The sequence below is a fragment of the Rosa rugosa genome, chromosome 6 (genome assembly GCF_958449725.1).
Source record: "Rosa rugosa chromosome 6, drRosRugo1.1, whole genome shotgun sequence".
NCBI classification, from domain to species: domain Eukaryota; kingdom Viridiplantae; phylum Streptophyta; class Magnoliopsida; order Rosales; family Rosaceae; genus Rosa; species Rosa rugosa.
In genome coordinates, this window is record NC_084825.1 from 54399077 (window position 1) to 54417170 (window position 18094).

The 18094-nt window shown below is 36.7% G+C and overlaps 3 protein-coding genes across 3 annotated transcripts; 2 read left to right on the top strand and 1 right to left on the bottom strand.

Moving 5' to 3' along the window:
• Positions 1–78: 78 nt before the first annotated feature.
• LOC133713625 (protein EXPORTIN 1A) lies at positions 79–9668 on the bottom strand. The gene is made up of 31 exons (XM_062139657.1): positions 9331–9668; positions 8775–8891; positions 8316–8408; positions 8136–8207; positions 7783–7890; positions 7619–7701; positions 7016–7154; positions 6863–6931; positions 6629–6706; positions 6048–6110; positions 5927–5971; positions 5733–5840; positions 5541–5639; positions 5211–5414; positions 4805–4864; positions 4489–4599; positions 4231–4328; positions 3935–4043; positions 3493–3558; positions 3236–3334; positions 3077–3157; positions 2876–2965; positions 2453–2538; positions 2276–2356; positions 2008–2190; positions 1810–1876; positions 1509–1619; positions 1273–1380; positions 906–1181; positions 697–801; positions 79–564 (listed from the first exon to the last, which is right to left on the bottom strand). Exons 1-31 carry the CDS (start codon positions 9427–9429, stop codon positions 442–444), a joined length of 3231 nt encoding a protein of 1076 aa, XP_061995641.1. The 5' UTR covers positions 9430–9668; the 3' UTR covers positions 79–441.
• A 1128-nt stretch (positions 9669–10796) lies between these two features.
• LOC133718030 (ER lumen protein-retaining receptor B-like) lies at positions 10797–13677 on the top strand. Its single transcript, XM_062144815.1, has 6 exons — positions 10797–10980; positions 11596–11861; positions 12165–12280; positions 12821–12894; positions 12981–13044; positions 13283–13677. Exons 1-6 carry the CDS (start codon positions 10890–10892, stop codon positions 13317–13319), a joined length of 648 nt encoding a protein of 215 aa, XP_062000799.1. The 5' UTR covers positions 10797–10889; the 3' UTR covers positions 13320–13677.
• Positions 13678–13815: 138 nt separating this feature from the next.
• Positions 13816–16226, top strand: LOC133718029 (uncharacterized). Its single transcript, XM_062144814.1, has 3 exons — positions 13816–14479; positions 14632–14908; positions 15015–16226. Exons 1-3 carry the CDS (start codon positions 14110–14112, stop codon positions 15073–15075), a joined length of 708 nt encoding a protein of 235 aa, XP_062000798.1. The 5' UTR covers positions 13816–14109; the 3' UTR covers positions 15076–16226.
• Positions 16227–18094: the final 1868 nt, after the last annotated feature.

Genomic DNA, 18094 nt, shown 5'->3' on the forward strand with positions numbered 1-18094 from the left:
ACCAAAGCATTGGGGCAACACTCAATAAGAGGAGCAAGATATTTCTGCACAACCCATAAAGGTAAGTATACATTACACTAAGAAGAATTATCAATATTAATAGTCATTTTCATTGAATCCCATCTAGCAAGTGCATATAGATCAATCTGGATCCAGCAAAACCCGTACAAATGACTTGACATACCCCTCTCCCTAAATCAGCACCTAAATACTCTACAGGCTACAGCCATCCAATAGACATATCGGCAGTGCAGCCAGCGGGCTACGGGTGCCCTTGTGCTTTTACTAATTTTGACTAAGAAAATTCTGGAAACAAAAGGGAATCTAATTAGGGAAAAAATGCTGTATTTGCATTGACAGATTCCAACAACTGAATCTAGGTACCGCACTGCATCTCCATCAATCACCCATGAATTTAGCTCCAACATGAATATTAGCCATCTAGGAATCAACCATTTCATCTTGTATCTCATTGGGGGCAACGAGCCCAGGAATAGAAAGCATCCGTTGCCGTTCTCTTTCTCTTTGTACAGCAGCCTCCTCTGCATAAAGATCTTTGTTGTCCTGCAACAGAGAAAGCAAACCTCTAATTATACTTGACTAAAATCACAATGTCTGACAAAGTAACAGTGACTTATCCCAAGCATAAAACAGATTCAAGAAAAAGAACATCATTTGATACTGGTAGTATCCTACCTGTGCTGAAAATTCTTTTGATTGCACTAGAAAGTCTCGGATGTGATCCTTAAATGTGGCCAAGTCATTCTTGGACTCGAATAGTCCATTCACAAATTGAGTGACCTGAGGAAAAAAATAAAAAAACAAATAAATAAAACCCTTCAGATGAGTGGTATTCTTATGGAATTAGTATTCTGGGTACAAACAAAATAATATTAGAAATATACCTCTATGGAAGTCATGTTGGGGAAGGAATCACTCAAAAGCTTGATGGTGAACTCCCGAACAAACATTGCATTATTTGGATATTGATAAGGAACCACTGCAACATCCCACAGCGGCTCCGTCACTGGACCACTTTCTACAAGGCAAAACAACTGTTGGAGCACCAAGACATGCAACTTGAACCCAGGCTTATGAAACGTGTCCGTCAAGACAGCAAAGATTTCTTGCTCAATTTGCAAATAGTATGTCCGGAAAAATTGATTACAGAACTCCGATTTCTGTCATTTGTAATCAAACCACACAGTCAGCATCGTGAACATACACTACTCAGAAATCAGCCCAGTTTCACAAATAAAATAAGTAACACACCTGAAAGTTCTTCAGCATCTCCAATAACAGGTTCAGCCCAGTTTCAGCAATATTTCTTTCTGTGTGCCGAAATGCCCAAATAATTGAATCCATGACAAGCTTTAGTTGCTGAAGCATACCAAAAATACAAAAACAATTAAAAAGACAATTTGTAATGATTAACAAAACATATGAATCTGGATATAGCCAGTAACAAAATGGGAGAAAAATAAAAAGAAAGAGAAGAGAACACAAACCTGACTCGATAATCTAATCAACGCAGGAAAACAGTATGCAGCGATGGCACGAAGTAACGAAAAGAACTTCAGGCGATGCTCTGGATAATCTTCAAAGTTTTTTGTAATCATCTGCAATAGTACAAGTCCAGACAAAGTAAAGATCAAAACTAAAGTACAAATCAGCTATAAATCACTATGTTACTAGTGCTCCATATACTAAAAGAGGCAACAGAGTATATGGCAATATGTTACTACTGCTCCATAAACTAAGAAGCATCAGAGAAGATTGACACTATTGCAGAACAGCCCACTTCCTTACCACCAATGTGCACTGAAAAACTGCTTCAAATATGCGAGGCACATCATCTATCATCTCAGTTTTGTACCTGAAAACAAAGAACAATATTTGACCTATATTAGTCCGTTTTAAGCATGGCACCATTTCTAAGTGCTCTACTGACATGTATCTTGAGGGAAAAAAAAAAACATAATGCTAACTTAAGAGAGAAGGTTATACTTGTTTATAATTGTGGCAAAAAGTGATAAAACTTCCGACTCTCTAGCATCAGGCAAATTCCTGGCATAGTCACCAAGGACAGGATCCAGCATCGGAGGCACAATCTGTTTTCCTATATGTGATTGGTCTTCAGCCTTGTCCAGGAATGTCTCGATCAGTTTGAGAGTCTCCCTCTTGACCGACCTGTTGAATGAAGCAGAAAGAGATATGATTTTAACTTTTAAGGGTTGCATAGTAAACTGGATGGAAATTTGTCAATTAGTCTCACCTTAGAAGTTTCACATAGGATGTTTTAGAAGCAAAAGGCCCCCCTTCAGCAATGGTACTAGATACAAGCTCACTATACATCCTGTTGAAAATAAATAGATCCATGCATTAACTACAATATTTGAAAGGAAGATTGGACAGCTGAAACTCGACTAACATCTGAAAATGTTGGTTATACCTGTAGACATTAAGCATGTCCAAAAAGATCAATGAAATCTGGGTTAGGAAAAATGTTCCAAGAGAGCTGGCAACGCTTGTATTTGTCTGCAAACCAAAGAATAATTACAACTGAAATCCAAAACTGGACCAACTAAAGGATGGTCAACAACGACTGTTATCACACTTAATATTGTTACGACACAGACATAGGATACACCACCAACAAAAAGGAAAAAAAAAATGAACATGTAAAAAGCCCATTTAGGAACCTGACAGACGAAAGAGAAAGTGCAATCTAACGTACAACAATATTCAACAGAACGGTCACAGAACACAGAAAATGAAGAAAATAATCAGGCAGCATTAAATAGTTTGACCAGCAAAGCATAATATGGATCTATTGTCTGCAGGATACCACCATTATATTTTGAGAAATGCATACCTGTAATATATTAAGAACGGTTCGAATCACTTCCTGATCCTTAAGAACTTCGACACTTTGGCGTGCTTGCCCAATGATCTCGGACCATTTCTGAATGACAAGTAACTCATCAGCCACAATATACTATCAACACCTGCCACTTTGCAAGTGTGTTGTGTGTGCATGTGAGGAGAATATTGGACAATGATATTCATATTTAACCTGATTTGGGAGACTCATCAATCTGTGTAAATATTCATCCCTCTTCTGGGGATCAGATTCTGCTTGAATCATATGACCGACCTAAGAATAACCAAAGCAAATTGTTAATAACAAGACTTACTGTAGCAATATTCAACACAGAGAACAAAATAGGTATACCGCTTCATAAAAAGTATGAATCTGGTGAGGCTCAAGATCACCAACAGTTGTAGGGAGGCCTGTCAAGAGTTCAGACACAAATGGTTCGCTTTCCCCAACCTGAAAATCACAAAAGCAGTCAACAGAACACCCTAAAAATTAATACACCTAACTGCTTTCTACCCAGTTCAAAAGAAAAGTTTAGGATGCTGAATATCTGAAAAGTATCAAATGCTGAAAGTCTTCATTAATAAAAAAAATAAAAAATATATATATACCTGTACAATAACAAATTTACGCTTGCACTTCTGAACAATTTTGAGGAATGTGTCACAAGCCATGTCCTGAAACATGTGCAACAAAAGTTATAACAGAACCTCATATGATTTGAATATTTGCAGTTACAATAGAGAAAACAACGGCACCAAAATAAAAAAGAGATAAGATGAAAGCAAAAAACATGAAAGACACCCCCAAAACCAAAGCCAATTCCAAATAAAACAAGCAACACTTGAACAAAAGAAGGACCTGAAGTAACTATCTCTAAATCTCTGGTCATTAAAATATTTGCACTTGACATACAAAAAAAGGAAGTGAAACTTAACAGAAACAACAATTACATCATAATTATGCTTAACATAGTATAAAAATTAGATATCAAGAGCTATTGATGTATCCAACCTAAAAATCAACCATCCACACTATAATTGTAAAAGTTACCTGAACTCCAGGATGTGTTTCGTGCATAAATTCAAACAACTTATTCACAACAGTCTTTAGGAACTTCCAATGAGCTCTTAAAAACCTTGGGTACTGTCCAACAACATACCTGAAAACATATTGAAACTCGAACAATAAGAATATTTATAGTGCAAGACAGAGGCCCAATACCAAGTTGCAGTAACAAAGTTAATATTCATACTTGTGCACTTAGCAGTAAACATTTGCAGCAGTAATAAGCATCATACATAAAAAAATAAAAAATAAAAAAAACTTTTATACATATATATACTTACATAATGTTGCTTGCAATCACAGCTTTGTTATCTTTCCCTTTTATGATTTCGCATAAATTCAGTAAGTCACGAATCACCATCACCAAAAATCTGTTTTCCTACAAAAAGAAATGGTAACAAACATCAAGAGACATTCTAGAATGATAAGTGCATGGAAAGCATGAGACCATAAAAAGAAACGAATTCTCGAAATAGAAGAACAATATGCCTATGAAGAAAACATTACATTATTCTAGTAGAAACCAGAGCAACACATACCTGTTCTTCCGCCATGGAACCAGATATAGATCCTATTGCCCAGCATAATGTGTTTAAGTTGTTCCATGCCCAGTCCTCGCCACTCAGTTGTTTGCTTAACTTCTTTAGCATCTGTGTTCCATCGTAAACAGAAAGAATTATCACATAGAACTCTAAGAGTGCCCTAATACAGAGGTTACATACCAAAAAGAAATAAATGTATAGCTCATACGCATCTAAACATAATCTAAAGAGTGAATTAGAGCTATATTATTGTTTACTATCAGTTGTGAAAAAGAAGAAACTGCCATTAAAAAAAAAATTAAAAAACCTTTACCTGCTTCTCAGTGTCATCATGGTCAAGGTGTGCCAAATATATTAATGTTTCCCTCATGATCTGCAAGATGAATATGATATTAATAACAAAAACAAGTAGAAAAGTATTTAAGAGGACAACAAGAACCTAACACAACCCCATCGAAAAGACAAAAGATCATAGATATAGAAAGAGGTAATGTCAATATTTTATCATTGGCCCAGTTTCTTTTATAAAAGAATCCTATGAAATAAGAAAGTAACCAAAACCGGTAGTTTCTTAACATTTGGTTATCTGGAAAGAAGAAAAGGGGGAGCTAAGAAACATTTTTTTTGGAAATATAGATTAATAAGCTGGTTCATACCGTCATTGCACTTAAACAACCGAAGTATAAACATATAAGCACAAAGAAAAATAGATGGATCACCTTATATTGGACAAGAACATCATTGTCCTTAAGGGTCTCACGAACGATGTTGCCATTCTCATCTTCAACAATGAGGACCTCTTCTGGCTTAGCCATACGACAGATCATGAGCAGCCTCAACTTTGACATGATGCTAACATATATCTGCCTCCTCTGCATAATTTGTGAGCCAAGGCCATCAACCATACCAGGAATCATAGGCATCTGCTAATTCAATACAAAAACACAAAGGGATAGAGTTTAGAATCAAACCAGATTAACTTTCCTATCATTCAAAAACTAATCACCATATAACAGAACAGAAAAATATAAAGAAAGTAATTAAATCACCTGCAGTCCCATCATGTTTGCTGTTGCTGCAGGGTTATCCAAATTATTATGCGCCTCATATAGTTCCAAAACTAAGGAGTTCCAATAGTCTAAGCAAACCTTCACACATCCAACAAAGAGCATTGTTAGTTCAACTATTCAGGGAGGGAGAGATAGATAGAGAAAGATAGGGAGCATCACTATTAATCATACCTTAAAAACTTCCGTGTCATCCACATATGAGATGCTTATAAGATATTCGAGACCCATTAGCAACGCATTTACATTTTCTGGGTTGGTTTCGAGAACACGAATATGAGACTGCACAAAAGAAGAAAATCAGCAATGACCTTGTTGCAGGTTATCTAAACATTCTACTGATCTGAAAGACAAGAAAAGACACTTACCTTGTAAAATGAAGTGAAGAACAGTGCCAAGTTCTGAATAAATGCCTGGAGAAAGAACATGAAGAAAGAGTTAACACGTACACATGCACAAAAGAGGAGCCTAAAATCAATTAACAATTACCTGTTCCTCGCCAGATCCATTTGCATAAGCCTCAGGGATGTTTGTGGTAGTTGGGAGAATAGTCTGATTAAGAAAAGAAAATATAAGTGAACTTGCTTGAGTGTCAAATTATACTTTGAGAGGAATAAAATCAGTGAACTTGCTTGAGCAAATGCCTTAATATCATGGTTTTGTTCGTTAAATATTTTACTCTTCAAATTGTCAGATAAACACAAAATTTCTAGAAACAAATTTAGTGTATACAATTCGTTGACATAAATGAAAAAAAGAAATATAAATTGAAATCTCAAACAAAATAGCCTATCCCTGAGACTTTTAAAGGATGGCCTACCACACACTTTTCTTGGTTAATTTCTTCACATTATGTGATTCCAGAATAAAAAGAAATTGTAATAATATATATTGTTAACACCAAATTATAAACTTGCCACTAATATTTTAGCTGCCATTTAAACAATGTTTAAACAAATTACACGAATTTTCTTCAGATCTTTTTTCACCTTGTGTACAATAGTATACAAAACACTGACTGTTAAGTTCAGATGGGTGGGAAAATATAAAGAAATTTCATGTAAACACACCTGTAACTGCACCATGAATATCGTATACATCTTAACATACTGAGCATTGTAGAAGTCACCGAATGTAAGTGCTGCAACCTGAAAAAGTTTTTTTAAAAAAGAAAAAAAGAACATATGTATAATCAAATGCCACATAATCTCCCTTTTTTTTCTTAAGGTACCATCTATCTACTATATTTAAGCATAAGTACGAAAACCACTAGTTAGCATGAAGAGAAATGAAAAGCAAAATACCTCTGTTAAACACTGAAGGGCAAGATTCCGATATTGAGGCATGGGGAAAAACTTTAGAAGGGTTTCAAGCTGTAAAGTACAAAAGCACAATAGAATGATAAGGATTAAATCTTAAAAAGGGCAATATTGACAACGAAAAAGCATTGTACGCACCAAAGGGGACTCAAAAATATAACCCAAGGGAATCCATGAGAGGAAAGCATGTAATGTCGATAGTGTTGCACGCATAAGCTCAGTTCTTTGAGATACAGACAGTACGTACAAGCATAACTCATGAATAAGTTGAAACTCGCTGCAAGGAGATCAAACACAATAGGGAGTAAGAGATTGAACAAGCAAAATAAATAGACAAGTCAACTAATAAGTTTCACGTGATACTAGTACTTAGAATTACTGCAAGAAAAAGAGTTTGAAGGCATGCCATGTCAGACAGTAAGCATAAGTTACAATTCATATTGAAACAACTTCCTTTTGAGTGTTGGAGGAATGAAGTAAAACACAAGTAAGAAAATATATACGCCAATGCATATCAAAACAACTTTATTTTAGGAACTTTAAAAAGCAACTATTGAGATTCTGTGATGCCAAAGTTAGAGAAATCTAACGCCACAATGATTATAATTAAGTTACAATTCAAATCAAAGTTGCAATGCAAGGTCATCATCCCATTGTCAATAGGACGAGGCCAAGAAAAACATAATCCAAGGGAAAAAAAAACAACAACAGCTAAAGCTTTTAAAGTCATCAAGCAATTACCTGTTCAATGACTGTTTAAGCTCTTTAATCTTCTGCTGAGTCATTTCTCCCCTTGAGAAATCAAAGACCTCTTCACTTAAAAGCTGAAGGTAACACATTCAAGCAGTTAATAACAAACCAATGAACGCCATTAACAATTTAAATCAATAGTATAAAAGGCTTACTTTCAATATAGCCATACAATTCTCGCAGATTGTTTCACTAGTTTTAGCTGCTGAAACGAGATCTGGAACAAAGCTTCGCCATTTAACAGGCCAATCATGCTTCAAAATCTGTGCATTGAGTAATCTCATTATAGCATAGACCACATTACATTGCAGCATATATCCAACTATCAGAGAGTAGATTTCAGATATGAATACGACAGTATAAACACATTAGAACTGAAAACACCGATGTCTCAATGAACAAATAGACACATTACTGCCGGTACTCAATAAGGTTCAGCTTGACCAAAATTAGTAGTGTATGGTACAACAAATTAACAGAAGTGATGAAGAGTGGAACAAGAAAATACCTGAACCAATATGATATTGAGTTTGTTGACATACAGCCTTTCGCTTCTAAAAGAGGCCTCATTACTTGAAAGCTGCGCAAGAGGATAAAAGCTAAGAGTAAATAAAGCATGCAAAAACACAACTCAATAGATTTAGCATAGCAAGATTTCCCCTCCTTAAATTTAGTACATAAAGCATACCTGCACAATGACATCAGAGATATAATTTTTCATTCCATCTCTCTGTTCAACGGGCAATGCATTCCACCTATACTTGATAACCCCTTCTAGGACCTGTATATAAATGTAAGGAACCCTCAATAAATCTGCACCTTAAATTCAAATAAAAAGATTTATGCAGTTTGCAATCTAAAGGTTGAATAGCTACATTTCCAAAGTTGATGGTGTTGTGTAGACTTTACTATGAAGCCCTTTTCAATAGAGGACAGAAATATACTCCAAACCTGATCGATCTATCTTTCAACTTGATTATAAAGCAATTCTAGTTTTGAAAGGCATTCGGACTCTGCTAAGTTTTCAACAGTTTTGAAAGGCATTCGGACTCTGCTACCCTACTCTAAGGATTGTCTGGGCATCTGATGGCCTCCTCTAAAGGACAGCTCATTGTGTAATAGATTGTTGTTATGCATCACAACTGACCTGCAAAGCAAAGAACTTGGTGTTGAGGTTATTGGTGCTCTGCAAAATGTGCACCACTTGGAGCCACATATCGGGATTGTTTTGCAAGTCCCGCAATATCAGGTCTGCAGCCGCCCTCTGTATCACCAAAGCCAGAAAAAGTAGTCTCAGAATACACAAAATTATGGTGCTACACAATGTTACAAAATCAGCACAAACAAAATTACTCTATGATTTTCGTTATTCAACTTTGGGCAGCCAAATTGAGTTAGAACAGAACAGTAACTAGTTCACTTATTCGCATTGAAACAGGCATCAAATTCAGCTTAATTGTTTCTGAAATTGTTCATTAAGAAATTAAAAAATATCTACGGTTAAACCCTAAATTTCAAGTGCTAAACCCTAAGGAGCGGAGAAATAAATCCAATTCTCCGCCGTCGAATAAAAACCCCAAACAAAAAGCCCATGGTGAGGCTTAAACCCTAGGGGCTCAAAAACGTGAATTACAGTGGAAAATCGAACAGCTCGGTGGAGAACCAAACAAAAAAGTAGGGAGAAAGGAGCAAAAATCCGTCACCTCCTCCTTAGATCCGGTGCCGTAGAACGCCGAGACGGTGGCATCGAGGAGGCCAACGTCAATGGGCTGGCTCAAATCCCTAAGCTTCTCGGCCGCCATAGCCAGAGACGAACGGGGAGACGAAAGAGATGAAACAAACGCAGTCTGATAAACCCTAGCCTAGCGCTGGAGCGAGTAGAGTACAGAGATGACCAGAGGCCAAACCCTAGGTGAGAGAGAAGAAAGAAAGAGAGAGAGAGAGAGAGAATAGTGGCGAGGAGAAGCCCCCAAGGGGTTGTGTGTGATTTATTTATATATATTAATTAAGAAAAAGATGAGAGAGAGAGATGGGGGAGGGAAATAAAGACAGCTTGAAAATGAAGCAGTGTGTGTGTGTGCAGCCAGTGAAGATTGAGTGTGCGAGTCAAAGAGGGGGTGAGTTTTTGTATTGGTAGGGTATGTGTGTGGGGTTTCAACTTTTGAATTGGGGTTTTCCGGCTGGTGGGGTGACCTTAAATGGTAGGAGGAGAGATTTTTGGGCCCTTAAATATTGTCATGTATTTCGTCGGAATTGATACGCACAAGTCTTCTTTGATTTAAATCTAAGTCTCTCCATTAATTTTTTTTTTCTTCATTTTACTGTTTTACTGTTCGATAAACCTGTTCTCAATTGGTTAGAAGAAAGAATTATTTTCTTTTTTTGCAAAATTACCAAAATTATAAACCTTTTTATTTAGGAAAAGAAAATTACAGATTAGGTGGATTAATTGGTCACGTGACCTAAATGGTAGGGGAAGAGATTGTTGGGGCTTGAAATACTGTATAGTCGTACTTCGTCAGAGTTGATGCGCACAAGTCTACAAGCAACAAAATGCATCGCAGATGATTAACTGATGAACACTTACAAATATCCAAAGAAAGAAATGTCTCTTCATTAGGTGGATTAATTGGTCACGTGATCTAAATCTGTCTCTTCGTTAATTTTTTTTTTTTCCTTCTTTTTACTGTTTGACAAATTTGTTCTCTTTTTTTTTTTGGCTACAGAATTTGGTCACAAGAAAGAAAAGTTTTTTGTTTCAAAAAAACAAAAAAAAAAAAAGTTTTCTATTTTTGCAAAATGAACAAAATTATGAACAGGTGGGGCCTTTTTTGTCAATAATCAAGGACTTTCAAAAATTAGCCTTTGTTTTAAAAAGTGTTGGACACGCTTGAAAGTTGAAACGGAATTGGCTCCGAGACTCTGCTTTTGATTGGATCCTAGTTGGCAATGGCGCCTTGGTCAGTCACTTTTGGGCTTTGCGTGTCTCTTGTGGTTGGTTAAGTAAGTATTGTACTTGGGCCCATTTTCCATACAGGGGCCAAGCCCAAAACGTTATAAAACTGATGTGGTTGAGAGGAATGGCAGATGGAGTCAGTCAACGCTCACGTGCTCTACAGAGGCGCGTGGAATAAGGGTGGTCAGTCTTCAATCAAATTAAAAGAGAGAAGTTGGAAACACTTGTACACAAGCAAACCAAAACCAACAAGGAAGAGGAAGAAGAAGAAGAAGAAGCAAGCAAGCAACTGTGAAAAAGGGAAACATGAATCTGTTTAGGTTGGCAGGAGACATGACCCACCTCCTGAGCATACTGGTTCTGTTCCTTAAGATTCACACCACCAAATCTTGTGCAGGTACCAATATATATATATATTGATTCAAATCTTGTGTATGTTCAATATATATGTGTGTGTGTGTTCATTCATTGATTCTCATTAGACATTTCTTTATTTGGATATTTGTAAGTGTTCATCAGTTAATCATCTGCGATGCATTTTGTTGCTTACTCTAAGATTGTTGCAGCATCAAGTTCCCAACTTTGACTAAAGATAAATCAAAACTTGAAACTTTCAATCCCCATTTTAGCAATTGTTTGATTCTCGTTTGTTAGCAACTTGAACTTGTTGTGAGGATGAAGGGTGAAGTAGTGACCCAGAAAAGATAAAAAAAAAATTCTAAACTTTTTACTGCTAATTGACGGATAATAGACTTGTTATTGGTTTTAAAGACTTCTGCTACATTTCCAGAAATAAAATCCTACCTTTGTATCTTCAAGTTAGTGACTGATTATAGGCTGCTAGTTTGTAACTTCCTATTCTTATATCTACAACTAAAAACTAATGTTATTGCTATTGAGTTCTTTGACTCATTTCCCCAGGTTGCTAATACTGGTGTTCAGAACATGCATGACATGTTTGATGTTGTTAAATGCCTCTTTTAAGTCTAATAACAGTGATCACTTGTACCAGGGATTTCCCTCAAAACTCAAGAACTGTATGTGTTGGTGTTTCTCACCCGGTACATGGACTTGATTGTGAAGTATTACTCTTTGTATAACACATTAACCAAGCTCATCTTCATCGGAACTTCTTTCGCCACGGCCTGGTACATGAGGTACCATAAAGTAGTGAAGCAAACATACAACAAGGATCAAGATACTTTCAGACACTACTATCTGATCCTTGTTTGCTTTGTGTTGGCTCTTCTGATTCCCCATGATTTTACTGTAATTCAAGTATGAGATGCTCATGCCTTTTCTCGTCCTTTCTTTTTAATAAATATCATAGTTAAAACCATTAATGTCCATTAAAGTTAGAGATTTTAACAGTGAAGACCTTTTTATCACGCATGTTACATTATGCCTTGAAATAAATCTTTTGCCGGTTACTTCCACCCGGTTTTTTTCTTTCCTTCACGTCCCTCTTTACCTACCAAGAGAATAAGAGTGGTTATTTACATTTAGTTCTTTTGCTTCAGTTTATACAATGTTATTACTGTCTGATTTTCAATCTTGTTGGAACCTGATCTGTTGAAATAGGTCTTGTGGACATTTTCAATATACCTTGAAGCTGTTGCAATCTTACCGCAATTGGTACTACTTCAACGTTCAAGAAACATTGACAACCTAACTGGAAACTACGTTTTTCTTCTTGGGTACGTATGTCGACCTAACTCCTCTTTGGCAAAGAGCCATTTGCTTTTGTTCTATTTGCTTTCTTGGATTGGATTACCAGGAACTTTGTTACACCTTGTTAGGATCAAATGGGACTGGAAAGTAAAATATTTCGTTATGCAATTGATCAAGAATATCATAGATTCATTCCTATCTTTCATCGTGTGGACCATGTCAAAGTAAGCAGTGATGTTATGTTATGGCTAAGTTTGAACTTAGGAGTCTTTTTTTGAAAACAGAGAGTGCATTAATGAAACACAACTTCAATACTAGAGTATCAATCAGTTATTTGAACAAAATTTGATAGTATTCTTAGATGGATGGCGGTACTATCAGATACTTGGTAATAATAGAACAAGAGTGACACCAATGCTGAGTGCAATGGTGATGGTACTGTTACTGAGTTTTTTTTTCTTTCCCATTAATGAGATCCCCCAAGGATCTCAGAATACTAATTTGTTTATGTTTCTTGGATTTTTGTTTGTGTGATTATGGTGTAATTTTGTTTGTTGTCCTTGCAGTACTTATCGAGCCCTATATCTTCTCAACTGGATCTATCGTTTCTTCACAGAGTTGCACAGAGTTCGCTGGATACGTAAGTTCCATTTGAAGTTAATCAAAATTGTAGCCCATTTAGGCTAGAGTGATATAATTGATGTATTGTCAAACCCTCAAATGCAGCTTGGATCTCAGGCCTAGTTCAGACTGCTCTTTATGCCGACTTTTTCTACTATTATATCAAGAGGTAACTATATAAAGTCTCCTTTTTACGCTTTACTTCTCCATGAGAGTAATTGTTTTATTTCCTTGTACTGGAGACAAGAAACACATTGGAAGGAACTGATAAGATTGAATCATCTGTCAGCTTCTTCTTAATATGCAGTTATCATTTGAAAATATGAGACTGTCTTCGGAACAAATAGAAGATACTTGGTTTTGTATGCTTCTATTTCCTACTGACATACTTTGTTTGATTTCTCCAGCTGGAAGAAGGATGAAGAGCTTAAGCTTCCTGCTTGAAATGTATCATTGTGAATTTGTAATTTTACTGACAGAAGAGTAATGCATACCACTATTGCAGAGTGTTAGAAAATCTTCTTCTTCTTCCATTTATCCTTGTCATGAGCTTCTGTCTTCTGGTCGGCATGCATAGGATAATGATAGTAATATGAATCATGATGACAGTACTTACCGGTCCTGGAAATGGTGAAGCAGTCCTACAGCATTTCTGGATTCTGGATAGATAATAGGAAACTCTTTTCAGGACTGTCATAGTATAGCTTTCAAAATCAGCCTAGGGAGATATTGGTGTTGTTAAGATCTAACTATCATGGTTAATTGGTTTCCTTTATAAGACTTCTTTGTCTTTTTTATCTCATTCTGTTCTTATTTCCCCGTCTCACTTGTGTGATCCTGCATCTTCAAGAGCGTGATCATGAACTTGCATATGCTCCTCTTAATCATAGAAAATTTGGAATTCTTTTTTGTCTCAATATAAATCATCTCAAGAGAATACACACACATGTAAAATCTTCTAGATCTATGTATAATGTCCTATCGAAAAAGCCATTGAAAACTAGGGAATAAATAAAACATTGTACGATATGTCTTAAGTAAAGAGATAACTCTACAGATATTGATATATACATCCCAACAAAATACTTGGCATGAAAGGCCTCCTGAAGGAAGAAACTAGCTGGCCATGGCCTTTTCCTCGTCAATTACTAGGCAGAATTTCACTTGATAGTCCACAGTGCGATTTCATTTCCCCCTTCAATCCAATCAACCAACTAGGCTTCTCTTGCACATTATGCATTACTCTTGGAGTAGGTACAGCTTAGCGGCTTCAATATGGACCATATGGCTTTGGTTGACAATGATAAAAAATGCACTAGAAGCTAACTCGGAGTTCACAGACGTCACAGTTCCTTGCAGCTCTGTTGGCATAGTTGGAAAAAGATGTTGTGTACTTACATGTATAGATGTAACTTACTCACAGGGATATACAAATAACAGCTTAGATCAAATTGCATTAGCTGACTTGGTTGACATGCGTTGTCGAACTTCCGATACTACTGGGTTTTGTTACAAACAATCCAGTGGTAATAGAGGTGCTCATCTTTACACTGGCATTGGCAGTACCCATTATTATCTTGATTCTTTTCCTCCTGGACACCAAGGTAAGCTAAGCTAAGCTCGCTATCAATTCATTCTTACCTAGTGATGGGTTTGCCTTTGGAAGTATTTAAATTAAAATCATTAGCAAGTGCAAAAACTCTTGCAATGTAATATTCTTAAATCTAACTAATCCTTAATTTCCTCGTGAAACAAGGTAGTGACAGTATCCGTTCAGCTCATACAACGGTACATTATTACAGTCCTTGTCCAGTTGGGACTTCTCGTGATGGTGATATTCCGGAAGGAGTTATCTTTAAAGTAACAAGTTTTGAGCAGTTGAAGCAACCATCATTCAACTCGAAATCATTTGTCACATACATACAACCGGTGCCCTTTGCCGTGTTTGCTCTCACAAAACGGGAATTGGAGTACCAACCAAGGAAAGATGGTAAAGTTTGGATCTCACACCGTGTAAAGCTAACTCTAGCTAGGTATGTAGTGTAGCACCCTACTCTAGCCTAATATGTAATTATCATTTACGTATCAGTATAAATGTAACTTCTGTATTAAAAGAGATGCTTGTATGTAAACTTGCAGGTCTTTGCATCTGTCGCTCATTTCTTGTTTTTGGGTTCACTGGGATTGTTTACAGTATTAAGAAGCAAAACTCTGTTATGCTCAAATCCGAATTCTTCAAGAAAAATGGACGGTTATTGTTAAAGCAACATATTGATGCTTCACAATATGGAAGCACAATGATATTTACAGCCGAGGAACTACAGATGGCTACTGAATTTTACAAGAAGAAACACTTCTTTGGTCCAGGAGGAGACGACGGAAGTACTGTCTATGACAAAGGATTTTTAGTGGAGGAGGCCCAAGTCGAGCATTTTATGAATGATATTATCACTCTTACCAAAATTGGCCATCGAAATTTGGTCAAGTTGTTTGGCTGCTGTTTAGAGACTGAAGCTCCCCTTTTGGTTTATGAACTTGCTTCCAGTGGAACCCTTTTCGACCACATTCATCATACTAGCGGGAAAAGTCATTGCCATGGGATACCCTTTTAAAGATAGCCTCAGAATCCGCAGCTGCTCTTGCACACCTACATTCTTCTTCTACAGCAGATCACTCGCAACCAATGATTCATGGAAATGTGAAGTCTTCCAAAATATTATTGACGGATTGTTTCATGGCCAAAGTCACTGGTAATTTAGACCTTTGAAGTTAGTCCCCAGTAATGAATCCCAGATAAGCACATTGGTGCAGAGGACACTTGGTTATTTGGACCCAGAGTATCTTGTTACAGGCCAATTGACAGATAAAAGTGATGTGTATAGCTTTGGAGTCGTTTTGTTGGAAATTTTAACTGGGGAGATGCCGGTATGCTTTAAAAGACCTGAAAGTCAAAGAATCATGACTTCACATTTCGTATTGTCCATGGAACAAAATTGTCTATCTCTGATTCTTGCGCCACAATCAGTTGTAAATGAAGGAAACAGAGAACAAGTCAGAGACTCAGAGCAGTTGCAGAGCTTGCAAAGAGATGCCTCAAGTTGAGCAGTGCAGAAAGGCCTTCAATGGAAGAAGTGGCCAAGGAGTTAAAATTGCTATATGAAGAGTCTGCCTAGTTCATACGTACTAAATTACTAACAACCATTACATGAGAATGAAAATCTCTAAATTACTCACCCTGTATGTCACATAGCTCAGTTAGTTACTTTGTGTTTTTCGAAATCCGTTGTCATGCTAGGTTACTTGAATATCACTCAAGCATCCTATGTTCCATGAAGTTGTTTTATAAAATTTGATTCGCCTTCGAAGAAAACTACGATGTACATGAGTACATGACAGAGATTTTGAACTGACATGCAAAGCAGTTGCAGGCTTGCATCCACTGATTAAGGTATGAAACTTTCCATAAATAGAACATGCTGAAGTTAGCCCCAAAACCATTGGTAGTTTAACCAAGTCAAATTGAATAGAACTACAAATATACTTCGTGAAAAACATTTGCGTGCCAAATCAGGTGGTAAGATGAAGACCTTAAATATATTAACGATAAATATTTTGTCATACTGACATTGTAGTTATGGATCTAGTAATGATTCAACACACCGCGTAATATGAAGAATGGGGGAAGGGTCAGGTTGTTTGTCATACTGACATTATATAAACCAGAGATCTATTCCCAAGTATGTTACAACTTACAAGTAGATCGAGTTAGAATATGTTAAAGAAAGATAAAACGGAGATTGTAATTGTGGTACTAGAGCATATCTTGCACGACATTGTCTCTCGGTTTACCTTAAGTTCTATGTTGTTTTTGTTTATAGTAATTGCATTAGAAGCCACGTACATAAACCAAAGAGAATCTGGAAATCTCAATTAAGCTCACAGTTCCCTACCCTTTTGAATTAGGTGGTGCACCATCCAAGTCCAGCCTCGTCGTTTCTAAGTCCATATATATATGGTAAGAAACGGCAGCAGTGTGACACCAGTATCAGCTCGACCTATTACATCCATGGTGATGGTATGGCCAACCTTGAATTCTAGTTCAGAGAAGGAATCCCTTGGATCTAAGGTTCGTGAAGTTGATACATAAAAGATTGGAAAAACACATGAATAAGGGCAGAGGTTACATTCCAAACATCAAAGATTTTGGGCAAATTTCACTATAGGCACTCCCCTGCCTGACTTTATATAACTCACTAGTCATTACTCATTACTGAATTTTCGCCTGAATCAATAATTACTAGGCAGCTACTCTTTTCATATTTAGGAAAGGTGTATATATAACCAAATTAATGCAACGTACGTACCTTGCAGGTCTTGGCTTTTGTTGCTAATTTCTTGTGTATGGGATCACTGGGATCTATTCCAGTGTGAAGAAACAAAAGTCAGTTAAGCTCAAATCCGATCGAGTTCTTCCAGAAAAATGCAGGGTTATTGTTAGAGCAGCGTATTAGTGCTTCAACAGGAGGATGCATAACCATTTTTACATCCCAGGAGCTAGAAATGGATATTGGCTATCATAAGAAGAGTCACATTTTTGGTCCAGAAGGGGGTGGAGTCGACCGTTTTATAAATGAGATATATTATCGATCACCCTTACCCAAATCAACCATCAAAATGTGGTCAACTTGTTGGGCTGCTGTCTAGAGACTGAAGCTCCAATATTGGCCTATGAAATGGCCTCCAATGGGATCCTTTTCGACTACATTCATTCATTCATTGTAGAAATGGGAAAAGCACTTCATTGCCTTAGGATCCCCTTCTAAAGATATATATCCTCAGATTCAGCGGCAAGTACTTGAAATGGCGAAGAGAGGCGGCTCGGCAGGGAAGGAATGGGATGTCATCAAGTATGACTTGTTTGTTGGTGATCCAACATTCCAACGTACTCCGAATTTATGGAATTTGAGCAATCTCGGTTGATTATAAGAATTAGGATTTTAGCGCTCATGCTTTAGGAGTTTAGGCAGATGAAATGTGAGTAAAACAGTGTGACCAAAATATCATATGAGAATCATGAGATTCTTTTTTTCTTTTTCTTTTTTTGATCAAAATGTGATTCTTGATTGATTATTATCATGTGTAAATGCATTTGTGGACAAATCTCTCATTAGAATTATCTAACCGTATGTCTTTCCAAGATCGTTCGGTTCTCAGTCGAA

Excerpts from the sequence above, each read along its gene's own strand:
- LOC133713625 (XM_062139657.1), bottom strand. The coding sequence starts at position 9,429 with ATGGCGGCCGAGAAGCTTAGGGATTTGAGCCAGCCCATTGACGTTGGC. Across the intron at positions 8,892-9,330 it reads GCACCGGATCTAAGGAGGAG|AGGGCGGCTGCAGACCTGAT; the intron begins GTGACGGATTTT and ends TTGGTGATACAG. Across the intron at positions 8,409-8,774 it reads CCAAGTTCTTTGCTTTGCAG|GTCCTAGAAGGGGTTATCAA; the intron begins GTCAGTTGTGAT and ends ATTTATATACAG.
- LOC133718030 (XM_062144815.1), top strand. The coding sequence starts at position 10,890 with ATGAATCTGTTTAGGTTGGCAGGAGACATGACCCACCTCCTGAGCATA. Across the intron at positions 12,895-12,980 it reads GCACAGAGTTCGCTGGATAC|CTTGGATCTCAGGCCTAGTT; the intron begins GTAAGTTCCATT and ends CCTCAAATGCAG. Across the intron at positions 13,045-13,282 it reads TTCTACTATTATATCAAGAG|CTGGAAGAAGGATGAAGAGC; the intron begins GTAACTATATAA and ends TGATTTCTCCAG.
- LOC133718029 (XM_062144814.1), top strand. The coding sequence starts at position 14,110 with ATGCATTACTCTTGGAGTAGGTACAGCTTAGCGGCTTCAATATGGACC. Across the intron at positions 14,480-14,631 it reads TTTTCCTCCTGGACACCAAG|GTAGTGACAGTATCCGTTCA; the intron begins GTAAGCTAAGCT and ends TCGTGAAACAAG. Across the intron at positions 14,909-15,014 it reads GTAAAGCTAACTCTAGCTAG|GTCTTTGCATCTGTCGCTCA; the intron begins GTATGTAGTGTA and ends GTAAACTTGCAG.